General features: G+C 57.8%; 2 protein-coding genes across 13 annotated transcripts; one reads left to right on the top strand and one right to left on the bottom strand.

The window, feature by feature from the left end:
• The first annotated feature begins 1,587 nt into the window (after positions 1-1,587).
• On the top strand, positions 1,588-12,671 carry MAN2C1 (mannosidase alpha class 2C member 1). Of its 5 annotated transcripts, XM_029236821.1 has the most exons (27): positions 1,588-1,745; positions 2,001-2,126; positions 2,569-2,692; positions 3,850-3,920; positions 5,002-5,179; positions 5,489-5,678; positions 6,834-6,940; positions 7,123-7,233; positions 7,438-7,530; positions 7,659-7,775; positions 8,001-8,096; positions 8,193-8,338; positions 8,692-8,815; positions 9,176-9,297; positions 9,405-9,490; positions 9,607-9,762; positions 9,959-10,069; positions 10,143-10,163; positions 10,235-10,346; positions 10,606-10,710; positions 10,812-10,968; positions 11,060-11,203; positions 11,587-11,696; positions 11,797-11,876; positions 12,011-12,159; positions 12,249-12,358; positions 12,431-12,671. In XM_029236821.1, the coding sequence occupies exons 1-27, from the start codon at positions 1,645-1,647 to the stop codon at positions 12,555-12,557; spliced, it is 3,174 nt and encodes a 1,057-aa protein (XP_029092654.1). In that variant the 5' UTR covers positions 1,588-1,644; the 3' UTR covers positions 12,558-12,671. The 5 variants fall into 5 exon arrangements, 4 of the variants coding, with proteins under 4 accessions (XP_029092654.1, XP_029092653.1, XP_029092651.1 ...); XM_029236820.1 differs by lacking the exon at positions 10,143-10,163 and having other exon boundaries at positions 9,972-10,069; positions 10,252-10,346; XR_003795781.1 differs by lacking the exon at positions 10,143-10,163 and having other exon boundaries at positions 1,600-2,126; positions 9,972-10,069; positions 10,252-10,346; positions 12,051-12,159.
• Positions 12,672-13,219: 548 nt separating this feature from the next.
• Positions 13,220-20,559, bottom strand: NEIL1 (nei like DNA glycosylase 1). 8 transcript variants are annotated; one of them, XM_029239117.1, is made up of 11 exons: positions 20,178-20,208; positions 19,830-20,089; positions 17,882-18,338; positions 15,856-15,975; positions 15,696-15,759; positions 15,316-15,415; positions 14,762-14,889; positions 14,409-14,436; positions 14,163-14,332; positions 13,829-13,994; positions 13,277-13,646 (listed from the first exon to the last, which is right to left on the bottom strand). In XM_029239117.1, exons 3-11 carry the CDS (start codon positions 18,313-18,315, stop codon positions 13,576-13,578), a joined length of 1,281 nt encoding a protein of 426 aa, XP_029094950.1. In that variant the 5' UTR covers positions 18,316-18,338; positions 19,830-20,089; positions 20,178-20,208; the 3' UTR covers positions 13,277-13,575. The 8 variants fall into 8 exon arrangements, 7 of the variants coding, with proteins under 7 accessions (XP_029094951.1, XP_029094952.1, XP_029094950.1 ...); XM_029239118.1 differs by lacking the exons at positions 19,830-20,089; positions 20,178-20,208 and adding an exon at positions 19,622-19,639 and having other exon boundaries at positions 13,276-13,646; XM_029239119.1 differs by lacking the exons at positions 19,830-20,089; positions 20,178-20,208 and adding an exon at positions 19,577-19,606 and having other exon boundaries at positions 13,276-13,646.
• Between the last annotated feature and the right edge of the window lie 278 nt (positions 20,560-20,837).

Genomic DNA, 20,837 nt, shown 5'->3' with positions numbered 1-20,837 from the left:
TTCTGAACAAAGACCAACTGAGCCCCTCCCAGTACTCTGGTGAATTTTTCTCCAGCAACCATTACCCTAGTCGTAGCTGTAAAGTAACCAGCAGTGATTTGTGTGGTTTTGTTTGCTTTTTAATTAAAAATTCCCAACATCACCACCACAAAACCACAGATTTTTTGGCTCTGGACTTTCATAACACATGGTAGACTTTTCCGATTTTAGAGTTTTTTGTTGGGTGTGGTGGGAAGCAGTGGAGGGATGGGACAACTACAGGAGACTCAGAGCCCAAAAGTGTAGGGTGGCAAAAGAGCCTTGTGGGAGGAGATTCTCTGGTGAAGCTGGGGCAATGCCTGACTTGGGAGATGGAGTGATACTGACTGGGGGGGAAGATCTTCAGGTTTTCCCAGCAATAACTCACCTCTGCTTGCTTAAGACCATGTTGAATTGGAATTACGGCCGGGGTGGGGTGGGGGGGAACTGATGGGACCTGACCAGGGGCAGCCCCAGCTGTTGCTGTCTCTGCATGGGGTTACGCCCAGAGCAGCTGCTTGCAGGTCAGGATAGGGTTTCAGGGCCAATAGAGGAGAAAACCCCATCCTACCAGTGCAACCAAAAGAAGGGGGAGCGGGGGAGCTTCACCGACAGCCAGGGTTTCACAAACAGCATTTATATCCCTCCTGCCATCTGAGCTCCAAGCTCAACTCGGCCTGTCTTATAGCAGGAAGTTATATTTTAAATCTCGTTCGGTATTCTGTACTTAATCACCTTTCCCTATGATTTGCATTTGAAATGTTGTAAACTTGGTCAGTATTTCCATTAAAATATCAGGGCTCATGTTGTGTATATACTTTTCTTCCTAATGATTTTATAGACAAGGACTTCATAGCATTCCCAGGAGGGGGGAACAAGCTGCCAACAGATTACCAGAGAAACGTGAGGATGAAATTGGAGGTGTTTCTGGCATTATGGCTTCTCTGAACTCTTCAGTCCCGTGTAGGGAAATACATTATTCTGTTAGGATCATGAGTTCTATGTCTGTGATCTGCAATCTCAAATCAAAATCTTCGGAGTTTCTGGCGATGGGCAGCACTTAGCCATATACATAAAATAAAACATGTAGTAGAGGAAGCTGAGGTTACTGGGGTGCAAAGCTCTATTTAACGCATGTCTGCCGATTGGCTTTAAAGCACCGGTCCTGGCGCCCCGGGTCTTGCCACGTTAAGCGGACACGGGTGTTCGAGATAGCCAGAGGGCGGGCTGGGACCAGAGGGCAAGGAGGTTCCCGCTTGCAGCTTCTGAGACTAGGTGACCTGCGTCGGCAGCAACCCAGGCTCCCACCCGTCGTGCCTAACGGCTTGTCTCTGTCCCAGGCCTTTTGCAGAATCAAAGCGTCAGACTTCCTATTTTATTTAGGGATTTGCCCTAAACGGCCACCAGCTCGGACGAGATAAGAGGAGAGCATCGGAAGTGCGGCTTTTAGCTTTCAGCTCCCTGCTCGAAGTTCAGAGCAGCGAGACTTCACAGAGCCGCCGGTGTTCCAAGAAAAGCTGTCCGGGCCTGGAAGGCGCCCTTCGGACGCCGGAACCTTTGGTTCCAGGCCGTGGACCGCGCCGGCAGCGTTTGGGGCCTTCCGGGGAGAGGAGAGAGCGCGCGGCGATGGCGGCGGCGCCGGCCCTGAAGCACTGGCGCACTACGTTGGAGCGGGTGGAGAAATTCGTGTCGCCGCTCTACTTTACCGACTGTAATCTCCGCGGCAGGTGTGGCCACCTCGTCCATGGCGCCGGCCGGCTGCATCCACGCGTCTCTAGCCTTCCCGCCCGGGGGGAAACCCAAGCTTCGGCCACCTGGGCCGAGGGACAAAGTGCCCGCCGCGGAAAGGGCTGGGGCCTAGGAGGAGGGGATGGGGGGAGACTGAGCTGTGAGGCAGCCCTCCCGGCGGTGGATCGAGGGAATGCGAGTCCCCACCCGCCGGCTGGCCCACTGGCGCGTGCCCACCTGCCCCTCCCGCCCAGGCTCTTCGGAGACAGCTGCCCAGTGGCCGAGCTCTCCAGCTTCTTGACGCCCGAAAGGCTTCCCTACCAGGAGGCAGTCCAGCAGGATTTCCGCCCCGCGCAGGTCGGCGACAGCTTCGGACCCACGTGGGTAACGCTCCAGAGGGAGGGCGGGGCCGACAGGGCCCCGCTCCCGGCTTACTCGCCTCCCCTAAGGGCCACACCTCCATTGTCGGCCCTCTGCCCTAGACAGTCACTTGGGGCAGAGCAGCACCCTCTGCTGGGAGCAGATCCCTGATCCTTCAAGACTTAATGGGAGAATTTTCATTTCCCCCCTTCTCCCAGTCCCTGGACATCCATCCCTTAGGCAGGACACTCTAGGACAAATCACAGACCCCTGATTCTCTGGCTCTTTCCCTCACCTTGCTGTACACCCCGTTGCTCCTTTCTTGTGGATCAAAGCTGCATATCTTGTGATGCTGCAGATACTTGGTGAAAGTCTCAAGCCCCTGCTGACCCTTAGTCCAAGGAAGTACGTCGAAAGGAAAGGGCTTTGACCCCTAGGCCCATCTTAGTGGTTCTGTTGCAGATGGTGGACCTGTTGGTTCCGGGTGGAGCTGACCATCCCAGAGGCATGGGTGGGTCAGGAAGTTCACCTTCGCTGGGAAAGTGATGGAGAAGGCCTGGTGTGGCGTGATGGGGAACCTGTCCAGGTGAGGAGCCCTGCCCTAGGTCAGGTATGGCCACATTTCAGCCCTGGTCTCTGGAGAAGCCACAGCTGAGTGGCTATGCCTGCAGGGTGGTATCAGGACTTCAGGACTGGACACGTTGTTGCTTGGGCCCCTGTGTAATTGTTCCTTCTCATGTTTGAGAGGATCGCTGAGGGTCTCAACATAATTAATACTAAACCAACCCTGCCACTGACTGGTCACCCTCCCATTCTGGGATGAAAATAGTTATTAATCAAGTACAATAATAGGTACAGCAGATCCATTTATTAACCCTTTACTAGGTGCCAGACTAGTGACTTTGCAGACTATATCACTTTTTATTTTTAGTTTTAAATAAACTGGTTTTTATTATATGGAATATATGCTTATGGCAGTCGGGGAGGGAGACTTTGAAACAGTTCTGGATAATATAAAGTTTAAAAAGTCCTCTTCACCTGAAATAATGGATATCTCCCTGCTACCTCACCCACAGTTCCCCAGATATAACCATTATTAAGTATCTTGTTTATGCATCCAACCTTAACAGGTTTAACCTTTAAAATCCTATGTGGTAGGTCTTTATGGCCATTTACAGACTAAGAAACTGAGATATATAGATGTTAACACACTTGTTCAGGTTCACACAGCTTCCATTTCAGTTTGACTAACCCTCAGTCTCAGGTCAGGACTGTTGTTCTTCCTGTACAGAAAGATGGCAGACCCCTCCCTCCCTCCCTTCACTGGCTCAGCGGGATGTCTCCTGAGTGCCCTCTCTGGCAGGTCCCTGTGCTAAGCACTGGGGATATAGTGGGGAATGAGGTAAACCTGCCCCTGACTTCATAGAGTTTCCCTTCAGATGCTTATTCAGGGGTACAGAGGCCACCAGAAGCCGCCAAGGACCTGATACGTCCCCAAGACTCCACAAGACCAGTGGCTTTTCAGCTGGCAAATAGGTGCCATTTGGTGGTCATGGCACTGACTGCCAGGGGGGTTGGGGCACCTGCTACCAGAGGTCCCTGATTTGTCAATCTTGGCCTTGTCTGGGAGAGAGGAGCCAGTGCTAGGGACCCGGTAGAGGGGCCTGGCCTCCCTCAGCTTATACTTCATCTGAGCTGTTCACAAGCCTCAGGTCCTGTCTCTTTCACTGCACTCCCCACCAGGGTTTGACCAAAGAGGGGGAGAAGACCAGCTATGTCCTGACTGACAAGCTGGGGGAAGAAGACCCCCGGAGGTGAGTGAGTCCCTGTGCTGTGGTTGACCAGTGCTGTAGGGGAGGGAGCACCAGTGGGCAAGGAGGAGCTGAGGCCCAGAGCCATCTGAGAAACACACCCACTTTCAATACAACCATCTTCAACTCTCATAGTTTATTTTTGAAAAGCAGGATTTCTCTGGCTATAAAGATAGTGTTTTCGTTCTTGGGTTAAATACAGAAAAGCACAAAGAAGTAAATAACTCCCATTATCCCATCACTTAGTGATGCCCATTATTAACATCTCAGCATTCTTCTCAGGAATTCTTTCAAATGTAGTTTTTACTAGTTGAGGTGGTATTTCTTTGATATTTTGAATCCTGATTTTTTAAAAATCCGTCTTACATCATGCATTTTATGACACTATCAAAAACTCTTCTTAGGTATTATATTTATTGAACACTGTGTATCTGATGTTTCCAGGCACTGGGACTGTGATGGTGAATGATGTGATTCTTGACAGCAAGGGGGACTCACATATACTTATATAATTGCAAAACTGCTGAGGGCTTTGAAAGAAAAAACTTTGAACATAAGAAACCTGTTCTAGACTAGGGAGAGGGATAAGAGGAGAGTCATGGAAGGCTGCCCGAAGGAAGTCGTGTTTGCTCTCTGAAGTCTGAGTAGAACGGCACCACAGCCCACCGTGCTCTCCGAACAGTGGCCTGCCCATATTGGCTGATGGATCTTTGTTCTGAAAGACTGGACCTGGGAGATCCAAACATGTTTTTAATGTGCAAAGAGGGTTCTGAGACCAAAGCAGTGCATTGTAAAGACAGCTTTGGGAATAAAAGTCTAAACAACAGCATAATTCACATGGTTCCAAACTTGGCTACTTATTCACCCCAGCCAAGGCAGAACACTCAGCAGAATTTGGTGGGGTCTGTTGTTTCTGCCATGGCCCTCTCTCACACGCGCCTGACATAACTGTGAGATCCTCTGGGTGGTAGATCCTGGGGGTGAGTAGGGAGGGGTCTGCTGGATGCCTCTTTGGTCCTCCCTCCCCAAGCCCCAGAGTCCTCTGCCAGTCCCTTGGCCTGAGGCTGCCTCCCCGCATTTGTAGCCTGACCCTCTATGTGGAAGTAGCCTGCAATGGGCTCCTGGGGGCCGGGAAGGGAACCATGATCGCAGCCCCTGACCCAGAGAAGATGTTCCAGGTGAGCCGGGCTGAGCTGGCCGTGTTCCACCGGGATGTCCACAAGCTCCTGGTGGATCTGGAGCTGCTGCTGGGGATGGCCAAGGTACTTGACACCCCCGCGCCACCTGCTCACCCTCTAGAGCCCTGTTCCAGGCAGGCTGTTTCTTGGGTGAGATAGTTGGAGCTCTGGGAATCCAGAATAGGGAGGGTGTTTCATGCCTGCCTGAGTGTTGAGAGGATTTCCCTGTGTAAAGGGGAGGAAGGAGACAGTGCTGAGCAGGGGGGCCAGCAGGAGCACAGGGTTGGAGGTAGGGAGGAGCTCTGCTGAGAACCCGTGGGAGATCAGCTGGGGTCTAATTTTGGAGACTCTGCTTGCTTGAGATGGGGATTAAGGGACAGAACCCTGCTGCAGGGCCTCGGGGAGGACAACCAGCGCAGCTACCAGGCCCTGTACACAGCCAACCAGATGGTGAACATATGTGACCCCGCCCAGCCAGAGACCTTCCCAGTGGCCCAGGCCCTGGCCTCCAAGTTCTTTGGCCAACGTGGGGGTGAAAGCCAGCATACCATCCATGCCCTGGGGCACTGCCACATTGATACAGGTAGGGCAGCAGTTGGCTGGGCTGGTTCGGGGAGGCAAGAGTGGCCTCGAAGACCTGGCTGTGCCCTGGAAGCACTGTGTGATCCACATCGAGTTCTTGCCCCTCTTGGACCTCAGTTTTCCCTGGGGAAAGGGGAATGGGCTGTAGGCTCTGCTAGGTGTGGCTTCATTTATTCTTTCAACAAAATCTGATGCCCCGTGTGGCCCCGTGCTAGATATTGGGGGGGGGTAGGACTATAGAGACTGGCGATCACAAAATAGGCGGACACAGTTGCTGCCAGGATGGAGGGAAGGATGGGGGGCTGGGGAGCCCAGAAGAGGCATTTAACCCAGCTGGGTCTGGGGGATTCAAGAAAGGTTTCTCAGAGGAGATGACCTTTGAACAGAGTGAGGATGAGGAAGAATTTGACAAGTGCCCAAGTCCTCAGATAGGAGTGATGTGGAAGTAGTTGAGATGGGGACTCAAGCCCAGGGGGAGGTTTCCTGGGGAGGATCAGGAGGTCAGTTTTGAACCTGGTTAAGTCTGCAGTGTCTGTGAGGCTTATGGGAAATTACATTTTTTTAAAACTCCCCAAAGTATTGATTCTGATGCAGCTAAAGTTTCTGAACCACAGAACAAGGGCTTTCTCTGCTGTGCCAAAGCATGGGATGTAGAGTTCTGGGCTGGTAAAGAAGGAACTGAGGCCTAGAGGTTGCAAGAGGCTGTAGTGCCTCACACAGGACAGCTGGCCCAGGCAGGTCCATCTCAGGAAGCTGTGCCCTCTGTTCCAGGCTGTCCTTCAATGTGCGTGCAGGGGAAGGGCCAACCCGCACTACCTCTTATAGGATCCTCTCAGGGGTGTCTAAACCTCAGAGTAAGGCTATTCCAGGGACTGGGGCCTCCATTTCCTGATGTAAAATTGATCCGATAGGCCCAGCCAACCTCCTTTCCCCAGTCCCTACTCCTACCTTGCAAGAGTGATGTAAAGTGACAGCTCAGGAGAGATGCCACAGGACTTTGCAGGGAAAGGGCCTGGGATGGACGGAAGGCTAGGATGACCCTCTGGAGGCCCAGGCTGGGCGTGGTTGGATGCTGGGGGGCAGGGGTGCGGCTGGAGATCTGTGAGGAGCGGGGGACCTTGCTGCTCTCCTATCCTCCACCCTCCTCCCCGTCTAGCCTGGCTCTGGCCCTTCAAGGAGACCGTGCGGAAATGTGCCCGGAGCTGGGTGACAGTCGTTCAGCTCATGGAGCGGAATCCTGAGTTCATCTTTGCCTGCTCCCAGGTCAGAGGGACGGCTGTGCGGTGGTACCTGGAGCCCAATGGGCGCTAGTGTGAGGTTCCGAGGGCTTCTGGGGCCTGAGGGGCAGGGCTACTCACCCTCAGCCACCCACTGGGCCCCAGGTGCTCAGCCCTGGGTGGGGTTCTTGTCCCCCTGGCCCAGCTCCTGCCTCATCTGCCCCACAGGCACAGCAGCTCGCGTGGGTGAAGAGCCACTACCCTGGCCTGCATGCCCGGCTCCAGGAGTTCGCCTGCCGTGGGCAATTTGTGCCCGTCGGGGGCACCTGGGTGGAGATGGTAAGTGCAGTCCACAGCCCTGGCCCCAGAAACCTCCCCTCTGGCAGACAGACAGGTGGGCCTGTGAGGAGATGGACACTCCCTGGGCATTGACTATAACCCAGTGTCAGAGCCCTGGCTGCTCCTGTCCGGGTGGTTGGCCTGAGCTCCTGCGCATTCCACCTGGTGCTGACCCCAGCTGCCTCCCTGTTCCCTCACTGCCAGGATGGGAACCTTCCCAGTGGAGAGGCCATGGTGAGGCAGTTCCTGCAGGGACAGAGCTTCTTCCTGCAGGAGTTTGGGAAGATGTGCTCTGAGGTAGGCTGGGAGCGGCTGCGCCTGCAGGCGCATGGGGCTGGAGCTTGCCCTTGAGTGATGAGGGGCAGAGGCTGTGGCCGTGCTGCCGAGAGCCGTGGTTCCCGTGCCCAGAGGCCCTTTCCCTGCAGTTCTGGCTGCCAGACACATTCGGCTACTCAGCGCAGCTCCCACAGATCATGCGCAGCTGTGGCATCGGGCACTTCCTCACCCAAAAACTGAGCTGGAACTTGGTGAACTCCTTCCCGGTGAGCAGGCCCCAGGGAACCAGGCTCAGAGTGGGCCTGGGTCCCACCTAGCCCATACATCTCCGTCCAGGCTTATTGAGGGGCCCTGGACAAGCCACCCAACCCCGACCCAGAGAAGGCATGCCTCCCCCAGGGTCACACAACAGGAGGGGCAGGTCTAGGAGGCCCAGCTGTGCCTCAGCCCTGACTCTGCCCTCTCTCTTCTACCTGTTTCCCTGCCTGCAGCACCATACCTTTTTCTGGGAGGGGCTGGATGGCTCCCGGGTGCTGACCCACTTCCCGCCTGGTGACTCATATGGGATGCAGGGCAGTGTGGAGGAGGTGAGAGGGCACCTAGTGGCCAAGGTCGGGGATGGGAGGCAGGCTGGAGAGGGCTGGGTGTCCTGTCCTAAGCTGACCCTGAGCCCACCTGTGCAGGTGCTGAAGACGGTGGCCAAAAACCGGGACAAGGGGCGTACCAACCACAGTGCCTTCCTCTTTGGCTTTGGGGATGGGGGTGGTGGCCCCACCCAGACCATGGTGGACCGCTTGAAGCGGCTGTGCAATACAGATGGGCTGCCCAGGTCAGGCCTGGGCTCACTCAGCCCTACCCTCCACCCTTGCCCTTAGTCCTTCCTTCTGTTCAAATACTGGGCCCGACACCTCCCCTAAACCTTGTCCCCCTCCAATCCCAGACCATGGGCTCCTCCCAACTTCTACCCTGGTGGTAGGGTGGGGGGAAAGCTAAAGGTGGGACGGGGCTTAAACCTACTAGAGAGAAAACTCTCCTGGGGTGTCCAGAACTGGCTTTGTGTGGACAGGGAGCTTTCTGGGCGTGGCTCCTTTCTGTCGGGACTGGATCTCTTGTCACCCTTGCATGGAAGAAGGGTGAATCACACGGCCAAGCTGGGAGACCCAGGCTTGCAGTCTCCCTCAGGGTGCAGTTCTCTTCTCCGGAGCGACTCTTCTCGGCGCTGGAGGGCCACTCGGGGCAGCTGTGCACGTGGGTCGGAGAGCTCTTCCTGGAGCTACATAATGGCACCTACACCACCCATGCGCAGGTCAGGAGCTGGTTGCTGAGCCAGATGGGGAGGGCGTGCCCTTGAGAGGCCCAGAGGGTCAGAGGAGGAAGCAGGGGACAGAGCCCAGCCCAGACCTGGGGGAAGAGGCTTGTGTTCCACAGAGGAGCCGAGAGGAGAGAAGTGCAAGAGCCGGGTGGTCAGGAGCCTGGAGGAGGCAGGACTGAGCATCCCTGAGGGAGGAAGGTCTTGGGCTGAGGGGAGAGAAGGGAGGCATCTGGGGTAGATAACTCACAAGAGGCCCTGGGGAGCCACCAGGGGTTCTGAGCAAGGGAAGGCTTTGGAAGGTGTCCTGGGTTGCTTGAACAGACTCTAGACTGATTCTCCCTACCCTGGGCTCAGATCAAGAAGGGGAACCGGGAGTGTGAGCGGATCCTGCATGACGTGGAGCTGCTCAGCAGCCTGGCCCTGGCCCGCAGTGCCCAGTTCCTCTACCCGGCCGCCCAGCTGCAGGACCTCTGGAGGTCAGTCTGTCTTCTGCCCCCCTGCCACCCATTAACCTCACCCCAGACACCTCTGCGGCTGCCCCTCCCTCCCAGCCTTCCGCAGCCCTGCCCTTGGCCCCCCGCAGGCTCCTGCTTCTGAACCAGTTCCACGATGTGGTGACTGGAAGCTGCATCCAGCTGGTGGCAGAGGAAGCCATGTGCCACTACGAAGGTGAGGCTGACAACATTTCCGCTGCTCTCCAGCACCCAGGGCAGGGTGTCTCCTGTGGGACATTCAGGGGTCACCCAGACCCACTGCCCACCCATGACCAGCCAGTCTCTCCCCAGACATCCGTTCCCGTGGCAACACACTGCTCAGCGCTGCAGCCGCAGCCCTTTGTGCTGGGGAGCCAGGTCCTGAGGGCCTCCTCATCGTCAACACACTGCCCTGGAAGCGCACTGAAGTGTTGGCCCTGCCCAGGCCTGGTGGGGCCCACTGCCTAGGTATGAGCTGGGGAGAAGGGTGGCTACTGTAGCAGGAGGGATCAAGGCCAAATCGAGAGTTGGGGACATTCCCCTGGAGATCTCTGCCCCGGGTTGCCCCAGGCTAGAGAGTACTAGTAATACTCACCCCCTCCAGCCCCCCACCCCGCCCCGAGTATGGTTCCTGGAAGGTGAAGGAGGCTGCGCTGATGCCCAGGCCTCATCCCCAGCTCTGGTGACAGTGCCCAGCATGGGCTATGCTCCTGCTCCCACCCCCACCTCGCTGCAGCCCCTGCTGCCCCAGCAGCCTGTGTTTGTAGTGCAGGAGGTGAGTGCTGGCACATCGCGGTGGGCGGGGGCTGGCTGTCCTGGGCTGTCCCTGACAACGTGGGGGTTCTGAGCTCCCCAACCTGGAGCAGGTGGCAAGGCAGGGCTGGGGCTGGGGTTGGGCGGGCTATTGGTGGCGGAAAGCCTCTGCGGACTTAGCCTCAAGGCCCCCCTCCCACCAAGACTGACGGTTCTGTGACTCTGGACAACGGCATCATCCGGGTGAGGCTGGACCCAACTGGCCGCCTGACGTCTCTGGTGCTGGTGGCCTCCGGCAGGTGCTAACCCCTCACTGCCCTCTCCCAGTGCCTGGCAGGGGACCCCAGACCTCTCATTCCCTCTGTCCCCTGGCCACAGCTGACCACAGTAGCCCACAGGTGGCTCAGGACTGGGACCCACACATGGAATGGGGCCGGCTGGGTTAGGAGTCTCCTGTCCTCTGGGCCTACTCACCCTACCTCCCACCCCACCCACCTCACACAGCTGGAGAGACTGCGGTCATACAGTTGTAAAGCGCTAGTCTCCGCGTCCTTCCAGGGAGGCCGTTGCTGAGGGTGCCGTGGGGAACCAGTTTGTGCTGTTCGATGATGTCCCCCTGTACTGGGACGCGTGGGACGTCATGGACTACCACCTAGAAACACGGTGCGGGGTGGGCAGGACTCGGGGGCGGTGTGGGATATGAGAGTATTGGGCCCCCTCCGCCAGGGCGTCCTGGCTCAGTGCCTCCCTCCCCTGTTCCACAGGAAGCCAGTGCTGGGCCAGGCAGGGACCTTGGCCGTGGGCACTCAGGGTGGCGTGCGGGGCAGCGCCTGGTTTCTGCTGCAGATCAGCCCCAATAGTCGGCTCAGCCAAGAGGTTGTGCTGGACGTCGGCTGCCCCTATGTCCGCTTCCACACCGAGGTAGCAGGGGGCAGGGTGGTGGGTATCTTCCCTGGGTGTGGCCGGTGAGGAGGGGTCCCTCCCCTTGCACCCCTACCTCCACCCCCGACAGGTGCACTGGCACGAGGCCCACAAGTTCCTGAAGGTGGAGTTCCCTGCCCGTGTGCGGAGCCCCCAGGCCACCTTTGAGGTCCAGTTCGGACATCTGCAGCGGCCCACCCACTACAACACCTCTTGGGACTGGGCCCGATTTGAGGTCTGACGTGGGGTGGTGTGGGGCGGGCTGTGGTGGAGGGTTTGGATCCTCCCCGGCTGGGGAGAGGCTAGTTGTGTGGTACGGGGTGAGGAGGAGGGAGATGATGGTCAGTATTTGCTGGTTCCTGACATGTATGCCAGGCACGGTGCTAAATGCTTTCTGTTTAGTCTGATATTCATGCCCATTTGGTGGGGTAAGTACCCTTATCCCCCTTTCCCAGATGAGGAGCCGGGGCTTAGACAGGTTGTGTGGTGTGCGCAGGGCCTCCTGTAGTGAGAGCTGGCATTCAATCGTGTGGTCCCGGAGCTTCCCTCAGTCTACAGGAGCTCTGGAGCACGAGGAGGCGGCGGGGCCACCAAGTGGGTCTCCGATCTACCCTCCAGGTGTGGGCCCACCGCTGGATGGATCTGTCAGAGCACGGCTTTGGGCTGGCTCTGCTCAATGACTGCAAGTATGGCGCGTCAGTGCGAGGCAGCGTCCTCAGCCTCTCCCTGTGAGTGGGGTGCCTCCCAGGGACGGGTATGGGAGTGCGGTCTTCCCAGGACAGAACTTCGGCGGCTCTAGCCTGGCCCTTACCACCCTCCCCACCCCAGCTTGCGGGCGCCCAAGTCCCCTGACGCCACGGTTGACATGGGGCGCCACGAGTTCACCTACGCGCTGATGCCGCATGAGGGTGAGTGCTGCGGCCCCGATACCTCTCTGCCCCTCTCAGCCTCGGTTGCCCCAACGGTAAGTGGGGAGCACTCCAGCAGTCCCACGCCCCTACCCTCATTTTCCACCACGCGTCCCTTTCCGGTCTGCGCCCAGGGTCCTTCCAGGACGCTGGCGTTATTCCCGCTGCCTACAGCCTCAACTTCCCCCTGTTGGCGCTGCCCGCCCCAGGCCCGGCACCCGCCGCCGCCTGGAGCGCCTTTTCAGTGTCCTCGCCCGCAGTCGTGTTGGAGACCGTCAAGCAGGCAAGGGCCGGTGGGGTGCGGGGAGCGGGCCGGGGTCCCGAGCTGGGCCCGCCCTCGGCCCCGCCCACCACCACCTCCTCCCTCCGTAGGCGGAGACCAGCCTCCAGGGCCGCAAGCTGGTCCTGAGGCTGTACGAGGCCCACGGCAGCCACGTGGACTGCTGGCTGCACATGTCGCTGCCGGTTCAGGAGGCCGTCCTGTGAGTGGGGGCGCGGGGTGGGAGTGGGAGTCCTGCCCTCGCGGGGCCCTCATGGTCCCTCCTGTTCTCCAGCTGTGACCTCCTGGAGCGCCGTGACCCTGCTGGCCCCCTGCCCCTTCGGGACAGCCGCCTGAAGCTCACCTTTTCTCCCTTCCAAGTGCAGTCCCTGTTGCTCGTGCTGCAGCCCGCACCGAGCTGAGTCCCTGAGCGTGGGGTTTTGTTTGTGGAAGGCTTTGGGGGCTCCTCATTTCTGCCTCTCAAGCCTGAAGCAAGGATCAGTTACCGCTTGAACAATAAACGCTTGGCTTAGGAACCCTGCTGGTAGCCCCTGCTCAGTCCCCTCAGGTCCCAAACTCAGGCATTGAGGGGGGAAGTATTCACCCCAGGCATCTGGGGACAGGGGCAAGATCTAAGGTTATCTGTGCGCGCAGGGTCTGGATTGCAGGCCCCATGACAGAGACGGGGGATATCGGTGACCATAAGCTGATTGTAAGACCACGATATAAGACGCTCTTCTGGGACTTCCCTGGCGGTCCAGTGGTTAAGTCTCCGAGCTTCCAATGCAGGGGACGGGTCGGGAAACTAAGATCCCACATGCCATGTGGTGCGGCCGGCGGGGTGGGGGGAAGAAAAGCAGCAGCAGCTCTTCCCCCGTGTCCACAGGCAGAGGGCCTGGGGCTGGGGAGGAGGCCTGGTGGGTGGGTTCTGGCTGGTCCCCACTAGGAGGGGAGCATTGACTAGTCTGGACTAGGCTAGGGGAGCAGCCACATGAGGAATCCTGGACTGGAGGAGCTGTAGAGCCTGGGCTGCCCCGGGGGACGGGGTGGGTCTCTGCACCACCTCCGAAGGGCTGTCCCTGCAGAGGCAGACTGTCCTGAGAGCCAGGGCCTTGAGGCCTGGGATGGGGCTCAGTCTGCCATGCTGAGGCAGTGGCCCTCCTGTCCCCAGGGCTGGGCACCAGGCCCTCCACATTCGGCTTTCCCAGACCTTCTGCAGCCAGCCCAAGAAGTTCAAGGTTTATCAGTTTACTAAAAATTACAGCCTTTTTCACATGGGCTTAAAAAATGGGGACAATGGGTACAATTGAAAACATCATAGTTGTATAGGGAATGGCCACAGGGCCAGGGGCAGCCAGTCCCCTGCAACTTCCAGGAAGCCGCACAGGCCCAGATCCAGGGCAGCAGGAAGGGGTGGATGCAAGCAAGGAGACCCTCCTGCTAAGAGGCTGAGGTCTCCTCAGGCTCCAAGGATGGGGTGTCAGCCTTGATCTTTTGGGGTCTGCGGCGGCCTGTGGGGAGGACAGGTGAGGTGGCAGCTCGGACCCCAGGCTGAGGACTCTGTCCCAACAGCCTCCCTACCACCTTTGTCGACGTGTTCCTCCCACCCGCACTGCCATCCCTTCCTCTCCTGGAGAGCCCGTTTTGGTGGTGCCCCTTCCCTCCCTAGACGAAGATGCTGAGGAAGGCCCACCTGAGGTCGCTGGTTGCCTCCTCCTCTTCCCTTTCTCAGGGACGCAGGGGGCTTCTGGGTCCCGTTGGAGGCTGGTCCCCTCGGGCTGCTGGGCCGCAGTCTGCTCAGGAAGGCCTCTCCGTGCCCTTCGTGTCCTTGAAGGGGCCTTGTTTGGAGGTGGAGGGTTCTGGGTGGAGAAGACACGGGTCCCTGAGGAGCTCAGCAGGTCACAGGTTGGTTAGGACCCACCATTGCCCTCCATTGTCAAGGGAAGGAGCTGCCCAAGAGCCTGGCCTGGGGGGTGCAGCCAGGACAGGAGAGGGTACAGGGAGGGGGTAGGAGCAGGGAGACATACCTCCACTTGGTCCTCAGGACCCCTCTGTGCTCCCTTGGATTTCTTCTTGCGGGACTTGCCCCCTGCAGGATACTGTTGCTGATGGGGTTGGAGGGTCTTGTGGCCGCAGCCCCCTTTCTCTAGACTCCCATGCTCCCACTCTGGAGTGCCTCCGAGGGTTGGAGTGGGGACTGGGATGGAGAAGGGTGCTGTAGCCCTTGCAGGCAACTAGTCCTTTTCCCTCTCATTACATTAGGCATAGCTTACCTTTGGGCGCCAAGGGTCCAGGATCCCCCTAAAATGGAATCAGGAGAATTCAGGAGTCAATCTGGCAGGGGTAGTTTTCCTTGGAGAGGCAGAACTCACACCTGTCCTTCCAGATCAGTGAAGCCCCTCCCCTAGGAAGCCTCTCTGACCGTCCCCTCCCCCCCAGGTCAGAGCCAACAGCAAGGTAACCCTGCCCTGGGCTGCTCCACTAGCTGGGACCCTGGGACTCAGAGGAGGGGCGGGGCATAGCACAGGGAAAGCTTAGATCCTCAGGAACAGTGCAACCCCCGGTCTTTCCATCCCACCAGCTTCCTTAGGGCTCCATTTGCCTGTGTGAGCATTAGAGCCCAAACCTGGAACCAGATGGTGCGGCCATGCCGGTCCCGCAGGGAGCTCATGCCTGGCGTGCCATAACACCGCAGCCAGGCTCGGAAGGCAGCGAAGTCCTCCTCCGTGCTCTCCGGCCCATAGCCTTTGCCCCCTGTGGGACAGAGGAGCCAGGCGGAGGTCAGAGGGCTGACTTAGGCTGGGAGGGGGGGGAGCCCAGTTAGACCTGGCTCAGACCTCAGCTTTACAAGCTGATGGACTGAGTCAGGGGGCCAAGGCTCTCCCTCCTCCAGCTGTGTGACCTCAGGCTGGTGTCTTCCCCACTCTGGGCCATGGCTTTCCCATCCTGGAGTTGAGTTAAGAATCCTTGCCCTGCCTGCCTCATGGGGCAGCTCAGGGGACATAGACACCCGACACGTGAAGATCAGTGAAGGAGGCCTAGTCCATTTAGGAACGACTAGGTTGACAAACTTCCATTCCCCAGGCAGGGAACCAGGCCCAGAGAGGGGCAGGAACTGTCCCAGGTTACACGATATGCCAAAGCAGACCTAGCTGGCCATCTTTGCCTCCCAGGCCTCACCCAGCTGGACCACTTCCTTGGGCACTGAGTGGCACAGCTCCAATAGGTCTGGGTTCTGCAGCTTGGCCCTGATCTTCTGGCTCAGGGTCAGCTCCGGGCTCTGGAGAAGAGGCAGGGGTAGGACCTGGATGTCAGTATGAGGCAGGGCCACTCAGAAGGCAGCTGACCCCTTGAGGAACAGACCCCTTCTGAGCTTGGCTGGACTCAGACAGTTCATCTGCCCCCCCATCACCTCCCCCACGCACACACATTGTAGAGATGGGGAAACAGGCTGGAAACCGAGAAGGGACCCGCTTGAGTTAAGCTGGAGACGCCTGACCCAGCCCAGACCCTTGTCGGCCTGCACTGATAGGTGCGTGCGTCCCTCCCTGCAGCCTCACCGGCCTGCGCTGCTGCAGTGCCTCCAGAACCGTGCGGGCCTTCTCGAAGGGGGGTATCCTCAGCCTGCAGTGAGGTGGAGAGAGGGCGCCATGCTAAGCAGTGGGGACCGTGGGCACACCCAGCCACCCCAGCCCTCGTGCCCGGGGCCTGCCTGCTGACCGGTATAGGATCTCTGCCCGCAAATAGTTGCCAATGCCATTGAAGAACCTCTGGTCCAAGAGGGCCTCACAAATGGGCCGGTCAAAGGCCTTGTCTGCTAGGTTTCGTAACACATTCTCCCTGGAGGGACACAGTCTGGGCACATGAGACCCATTCTGCCCACGCCACCCCTCCCTGCCTCCCAATGGGTTAGGGGAGAGGAGCTGGGGGAACCCATTCCTGGGTGCAAGGGGAGGAAATGGGGAGTCCCAGTTCCCCTCTTCCCAGCCTCAGTGGTGTTTTGGCAGTGGGAACCTCAGTTTTCTGTTAAATGGGAACAACAGTGTGGGATTTTAATGCATTACAAAAGGTAAAAAAATACCAGTCAAAAGCAGCATGTTCAGGAAAACACATGAGTCTAGGTATGTGGTGTGTATATCACCAAAGTGCCTCAGACTCAAGACATTTTTGAGAACAAGGCGACCACAGGACCTCAGGTGTGTCCGCAGTCTGGAACTCCCCGTCTAGGACTTCTGGTTGGTTAGATATGAAGGTTTGATATTGGCGGGGTCAGGTCTTTTCAAGAAGCTGAAGATCTTCCAGGAAACTGGTACTGGTACTGGCACTGTTTATTTAGCAGGAGTGAGGGGGCAAGCCCTGGCTGGTGAGAGCCCCAGCAGCTCCCACCCCACCTCCAAGGGGCATGGGTCTCTTCACCACCATGAAGGGTACATGTATCTTGTTTCTTTGTGGAAAAGGATCATGGCAAGACTGACTCAGTGATGGGCGTGAGAAGCAAGTGAAATAGGGGGCCAGAAGACAGAGTTTTGGGGTAAAGGTAAGAGTGGAAGGTTGGCCTGGGTGTTCAGATCCCTGAGGGGGGCGGATCCCCACAGGCTCCGCAGCTGGAGGACAAAACAAGCCGAAACGCTCATCTTGTGAGAGGAGCTTCAGCTGGCAAAGGGTACACTTGTGGCATGACTCCCCAGAAGAGGTGAAGTGGGAGAAATCCAAGACAACACAGACACTTCCCTAGGGGTGCACTTGGGGGCATACCTGGGAAGGCCAGCAGTCTGCTGCCTTCTGTGGCACCAGAGACGCCCTGACCCACCCCAAGGGGCAGCCGAAGGCGTGCCTTCCCCAAGAAAGGATTTGCCAAGTCCACTCCAAGCCTTTGTCTTTGTGATTCTTGTCAGATTGCTTTTACTTTAGAGCTATGCACAGCTGGCTCCTTCTCATCAGGCAGGCCTCAGCTCACACGTCACCTGGGGTGGCCTTTCCTAATGCACCCTCCTCCTCCCCCCACCTCCACAGCTCAAAGTCATTTTCTACCTCTTGGATTTTTCTTCAGGCATGTGTCTATTTGAGTTAATCTAGTCCCCTTTTTCCCCCTGCCCTACCTGAACTAGCTCTGTGGGAGCAGGGACCACATCCCTCTTGATCACTGCTGAACCCCCAACACTTAGAGTTGGCCTGGCACGAAGCAGAGACTCATACATGTTTTATCTTTAGAGGAAGGGAAGTGGCTGACACTGTGCCATCTTATGTGTGCCATCTTATGTGACCTGGATCACATCCCAGGTGGAGCCGTTACCCCTCCCTCAGGCAGAAGACAGGCACAGAGACCACGGGACACAGACCAGTGGGTAGGCAGAGTGTGGGAGACCACAGTCTGATTCAGAAACCACATTAGGCAGTCCTCTCCGCACTCCCCTGAAGCAATTCCTTCCTGCTCAGCCTCCTTTCTTAGGTTGTTAAAGCCTCTCCACCTTTCTTCTTAGCCTCTTGAGGGTGCCAAAAGACAGAGTGGGATGCTGACCTGAGACCCAGCTCTCATACTAACTGGCCATGTCCTCATCCACCTCTTGCTCCCACCCTCTCCCTCGTCAGTTTTGGGTTTCCACATCCATTAGCTCAGGGAACTGTCCCCAGGAAAGCACACTGTCTTGGTCTACAGGTGAAGGGACTGGAACTCACTTCTTGGCCACCGAGGCACTAACGGCCAGGAGCCCAGGGCTGTATTCATCACACCTGGTGCGGGCCCTACCTGAACTGCTCATACTCCAGCAAGACACATGGCCCGCGGCCTGGCTGCCACTTGCCCCCGAGGTCCCAGTGGCCAAAGCGGCGGATGTCCACGAAGCAGAGGGCAAGTCGGGGGCCAGGGGGAGCCGTGTAAAAGCGCAGATGGGCATGGGGTGGCAGCGCATCGCTGGGCACCAGCTGGAAGGAGCCGGTCATGCCAAAGCGGAAGACAAGGGCCAGTGGCCCTCGTGGGGGCTGAGCCCCAGGCAGGGGGCTCAGTGTCAGGCGCAGCTCCTTGCCTCGGGCTAAAGCTGAGATGTGGTAGGCGCTGCTCTCAAAGGGCACCTCAGGGTTGCGGCTGACAGGTGACTTCTCCACACACCCGCCAAACACCAGCTCCCTGCATGCCTCGTTCACAAAGTCACTGGCCAGATGCAGCTCAGGGCCCTCAGGCATTCTGTGGGAGGGGTGGCCAGGCCCTGTGGGGGAGGATGACAGCAGGTTGGGCCAGGTGTGCATCCAGTGAGGTAGCAATTATCACTCCCAGTTTTCAGAGGGTCAGAGGGGGCCATGGTCAACTGATAATTGGCAGGAAGTCAGCTGGCTTGGTCACAGTCCCTGCTCCACAACCCTTCCCCCGCCCCCCCGCCGAAAATGCTGAGAAAGCTCAGACTAGGGAAACGTGACTCCCTTGCTCATTAACGCGTTCCATGGGCTTCCATGAACCCTTCCTGATTTTAGAATAACGTCCAGCTCCTTCGCGGGCCCACACTGTCATCTCATTTCCTCCCACGCTCCCTCTGACTCACTTGCTTCAAGCACACTGCTCTTCTTTCCCCCATGCCTTCGCCCCTGCTGTCCCCCTCAGTCTGGGAACATCCAAGAGAGGACCTCCCTGACCACCCTATCCAAGGCAGCATCGTATCCCCCGACCCCCTACACGTTTTCCTTCCTTCGTGGCACTCCCAGAACCTGAAATTATTTTATCATCTCTTCTCTGCCTCTACCTCCACTCCCACCCCAGAGTGGAAGCTCTGCTTGCTCATCACCCCACCGCTTGGAATCAGGCCCGCATCGGTTGTCACAATGACTGAGGGAATGAGCCTGGAAGAGAAGAGCTGGGAAAACGGTTGCTCAGAGGCTCAGCCGGCAGTGTGGAGGCCTGCCACCACCCACAGTGGTCAGGACCATAGCGAGGACAAGGAAGAGGGAATGCAGGTGTCTCCAGGTACATCAGCGCTGGAGTCAGGTACACACGACTTCGAGGGAGGAGATAGGGGAGTCAGAAGGGCTCCCCAAGCTCTAGCCCATGATCCAGGGGGGAATAGGAAACGCCCCGGTCAGCGGTCAGCGCCTCGGGCCGAGAGAGGCGTAGTCCCCTTCCTCACCCTCGCTGGCGTAGAGAGGAGAGTTTGCCACTTTCCTCTTCGCCAGATCGACGGCGAAGGTATGTGTTGGGCAGAGGGGGACATTTAGCCAGGGCAGACTCCTTTGCCCTCCCCCCCGCCCCCGCCGCAACCTCAGCGCCGCCCCGGACCTGGCACCCGAAAGGGTTCGTTTCGCTGGAAAAGGTGAACTTCCAGGTTCTTAATTTCGCTAGGGGCGGACGGTCTATGGCTCGCCTCCCACCCACCCCCATCCTCCACCCCCGCTGCCTGTCCTCGGTTAACCCTGGTTCCCTTCCTCCCCAAGGCCCCCAAACCCGTCCTCTCCTCACCTCTGTTGCACACCCACCCCGACCCCGAGCCCACTCGCAGGCTACCTGCGCCCGTCGCCGCTCCCGCCAGCCTGCAGGCACTATGGGGTTAAGGCCGGGGGCGGAGCGGCGCCTGGGAGCACACTGGGAGCTGCGGTCGCTGCTCCAGCGCCTGATGGGAAGTGTAGTTCCTCAGGTAGGTGGCAAAGACTGTTCCGGGTGGGGTCCCCGAGCTGGGGGGCTTGGGGTGTGGGAAAGGCTTTGGGGCAGTCACCTGGCTGGGGGGTGGCGGAAGAACCTGGCTTCCCGCTGCCCGGCGCCGGCGGGATCCGGCGTCAGGTCTGAGGTCCCGGGTTGCAGCTGTCTCTGTGGCTGTGAGAAGCCACCCGGCTAGTCCGGGACCGCGTCGGCACTCCCAGCAGGAAACAGAAGCACCGTCCCAAAGCAGAGGCGCCTGCAGCTGTGCGCAGAGCGCGAACAGGTGCGCGATAAATGCAGGCTCTGGGGACCCGGTGGTGGCTCTAAGTTTCAACGCTAGTCAGACATAACAAGTAAACATCATCACCACGGGCGATGAAGTGTAGCCAAGCAGCCAAAGGCAGGAGCCGAGAGCGGAACCTACTTCCGTTGTGGAGGAGGGTCTCTCTGCGATGACATTTAGGCTGAAACCTCAGAAGGAGCCATCCGGAAAAGAGAGGGGACGAGTCGCTACGGCAGGCGGAAAGAACTGACAATGCAAAGGCTTGGAGGCTGGAAAGCGAGCGATTGGCCCACTCAAAGAAGGTGGCTGGGGGTAGTGCTGAGAGGTGAGGACAGACACACAAGCAAGAGCTGGTCTGGTCTGGTCCGACCTCTGGAGGCCTCTGTAAGGAGCTGGCCTTTCATCCTAAGTGTAGCAGGCACTGGTCCCTGACCCACAGCCAGGATTCATACTACTTCTCCTTCCTCCCCCCTTAATCTATTTATTCATTTATTTTGACAGTATTTAAAATGAGACAATGCCTTTATCGAGCTAGTAAAGTTAACAACTTTTTAAAAAAAATATTTATTTATTATTTATTTATTTTGGCTGCACCAGGTCCTAGTTGTAGCATGCTGGATTTAGTTCCCTGACCAGGGATCGACTCCAGCTCGGAGTCTTAGCCACTGCACCACCAGGGAAGTCCCAACAATAACTTGTTAATATTACCTAATACATACCCCACATTCAGATTTCCCTAATTGTCCGCAAAATGTCTTTGATAGCTAGTTTGTTCAAGGCAGACACCAAATAAGGATTCTG

The sequence above is a fragment of the Monodon monoceros genome, unplaced genomic scaffold (genome assembly GCF_005190385.1).
Source record: "Monodon monoceros isolate NGI ecotype Baffin Bay Population unplaced genomic scaffold, NGI_Narwhal_1 Super_Scaffold_21, whole genome shotgun sequence".
Classification (NCBI taxonomy): Eukaryota; Metazoa; Chordata; class Mammalia; order Artiodactyla; family Monodontidae; genus Monodon; species Monodon monoceros.
This window is presented reverse-complemented; position numbering and strand designations above follow the sequence as displayed.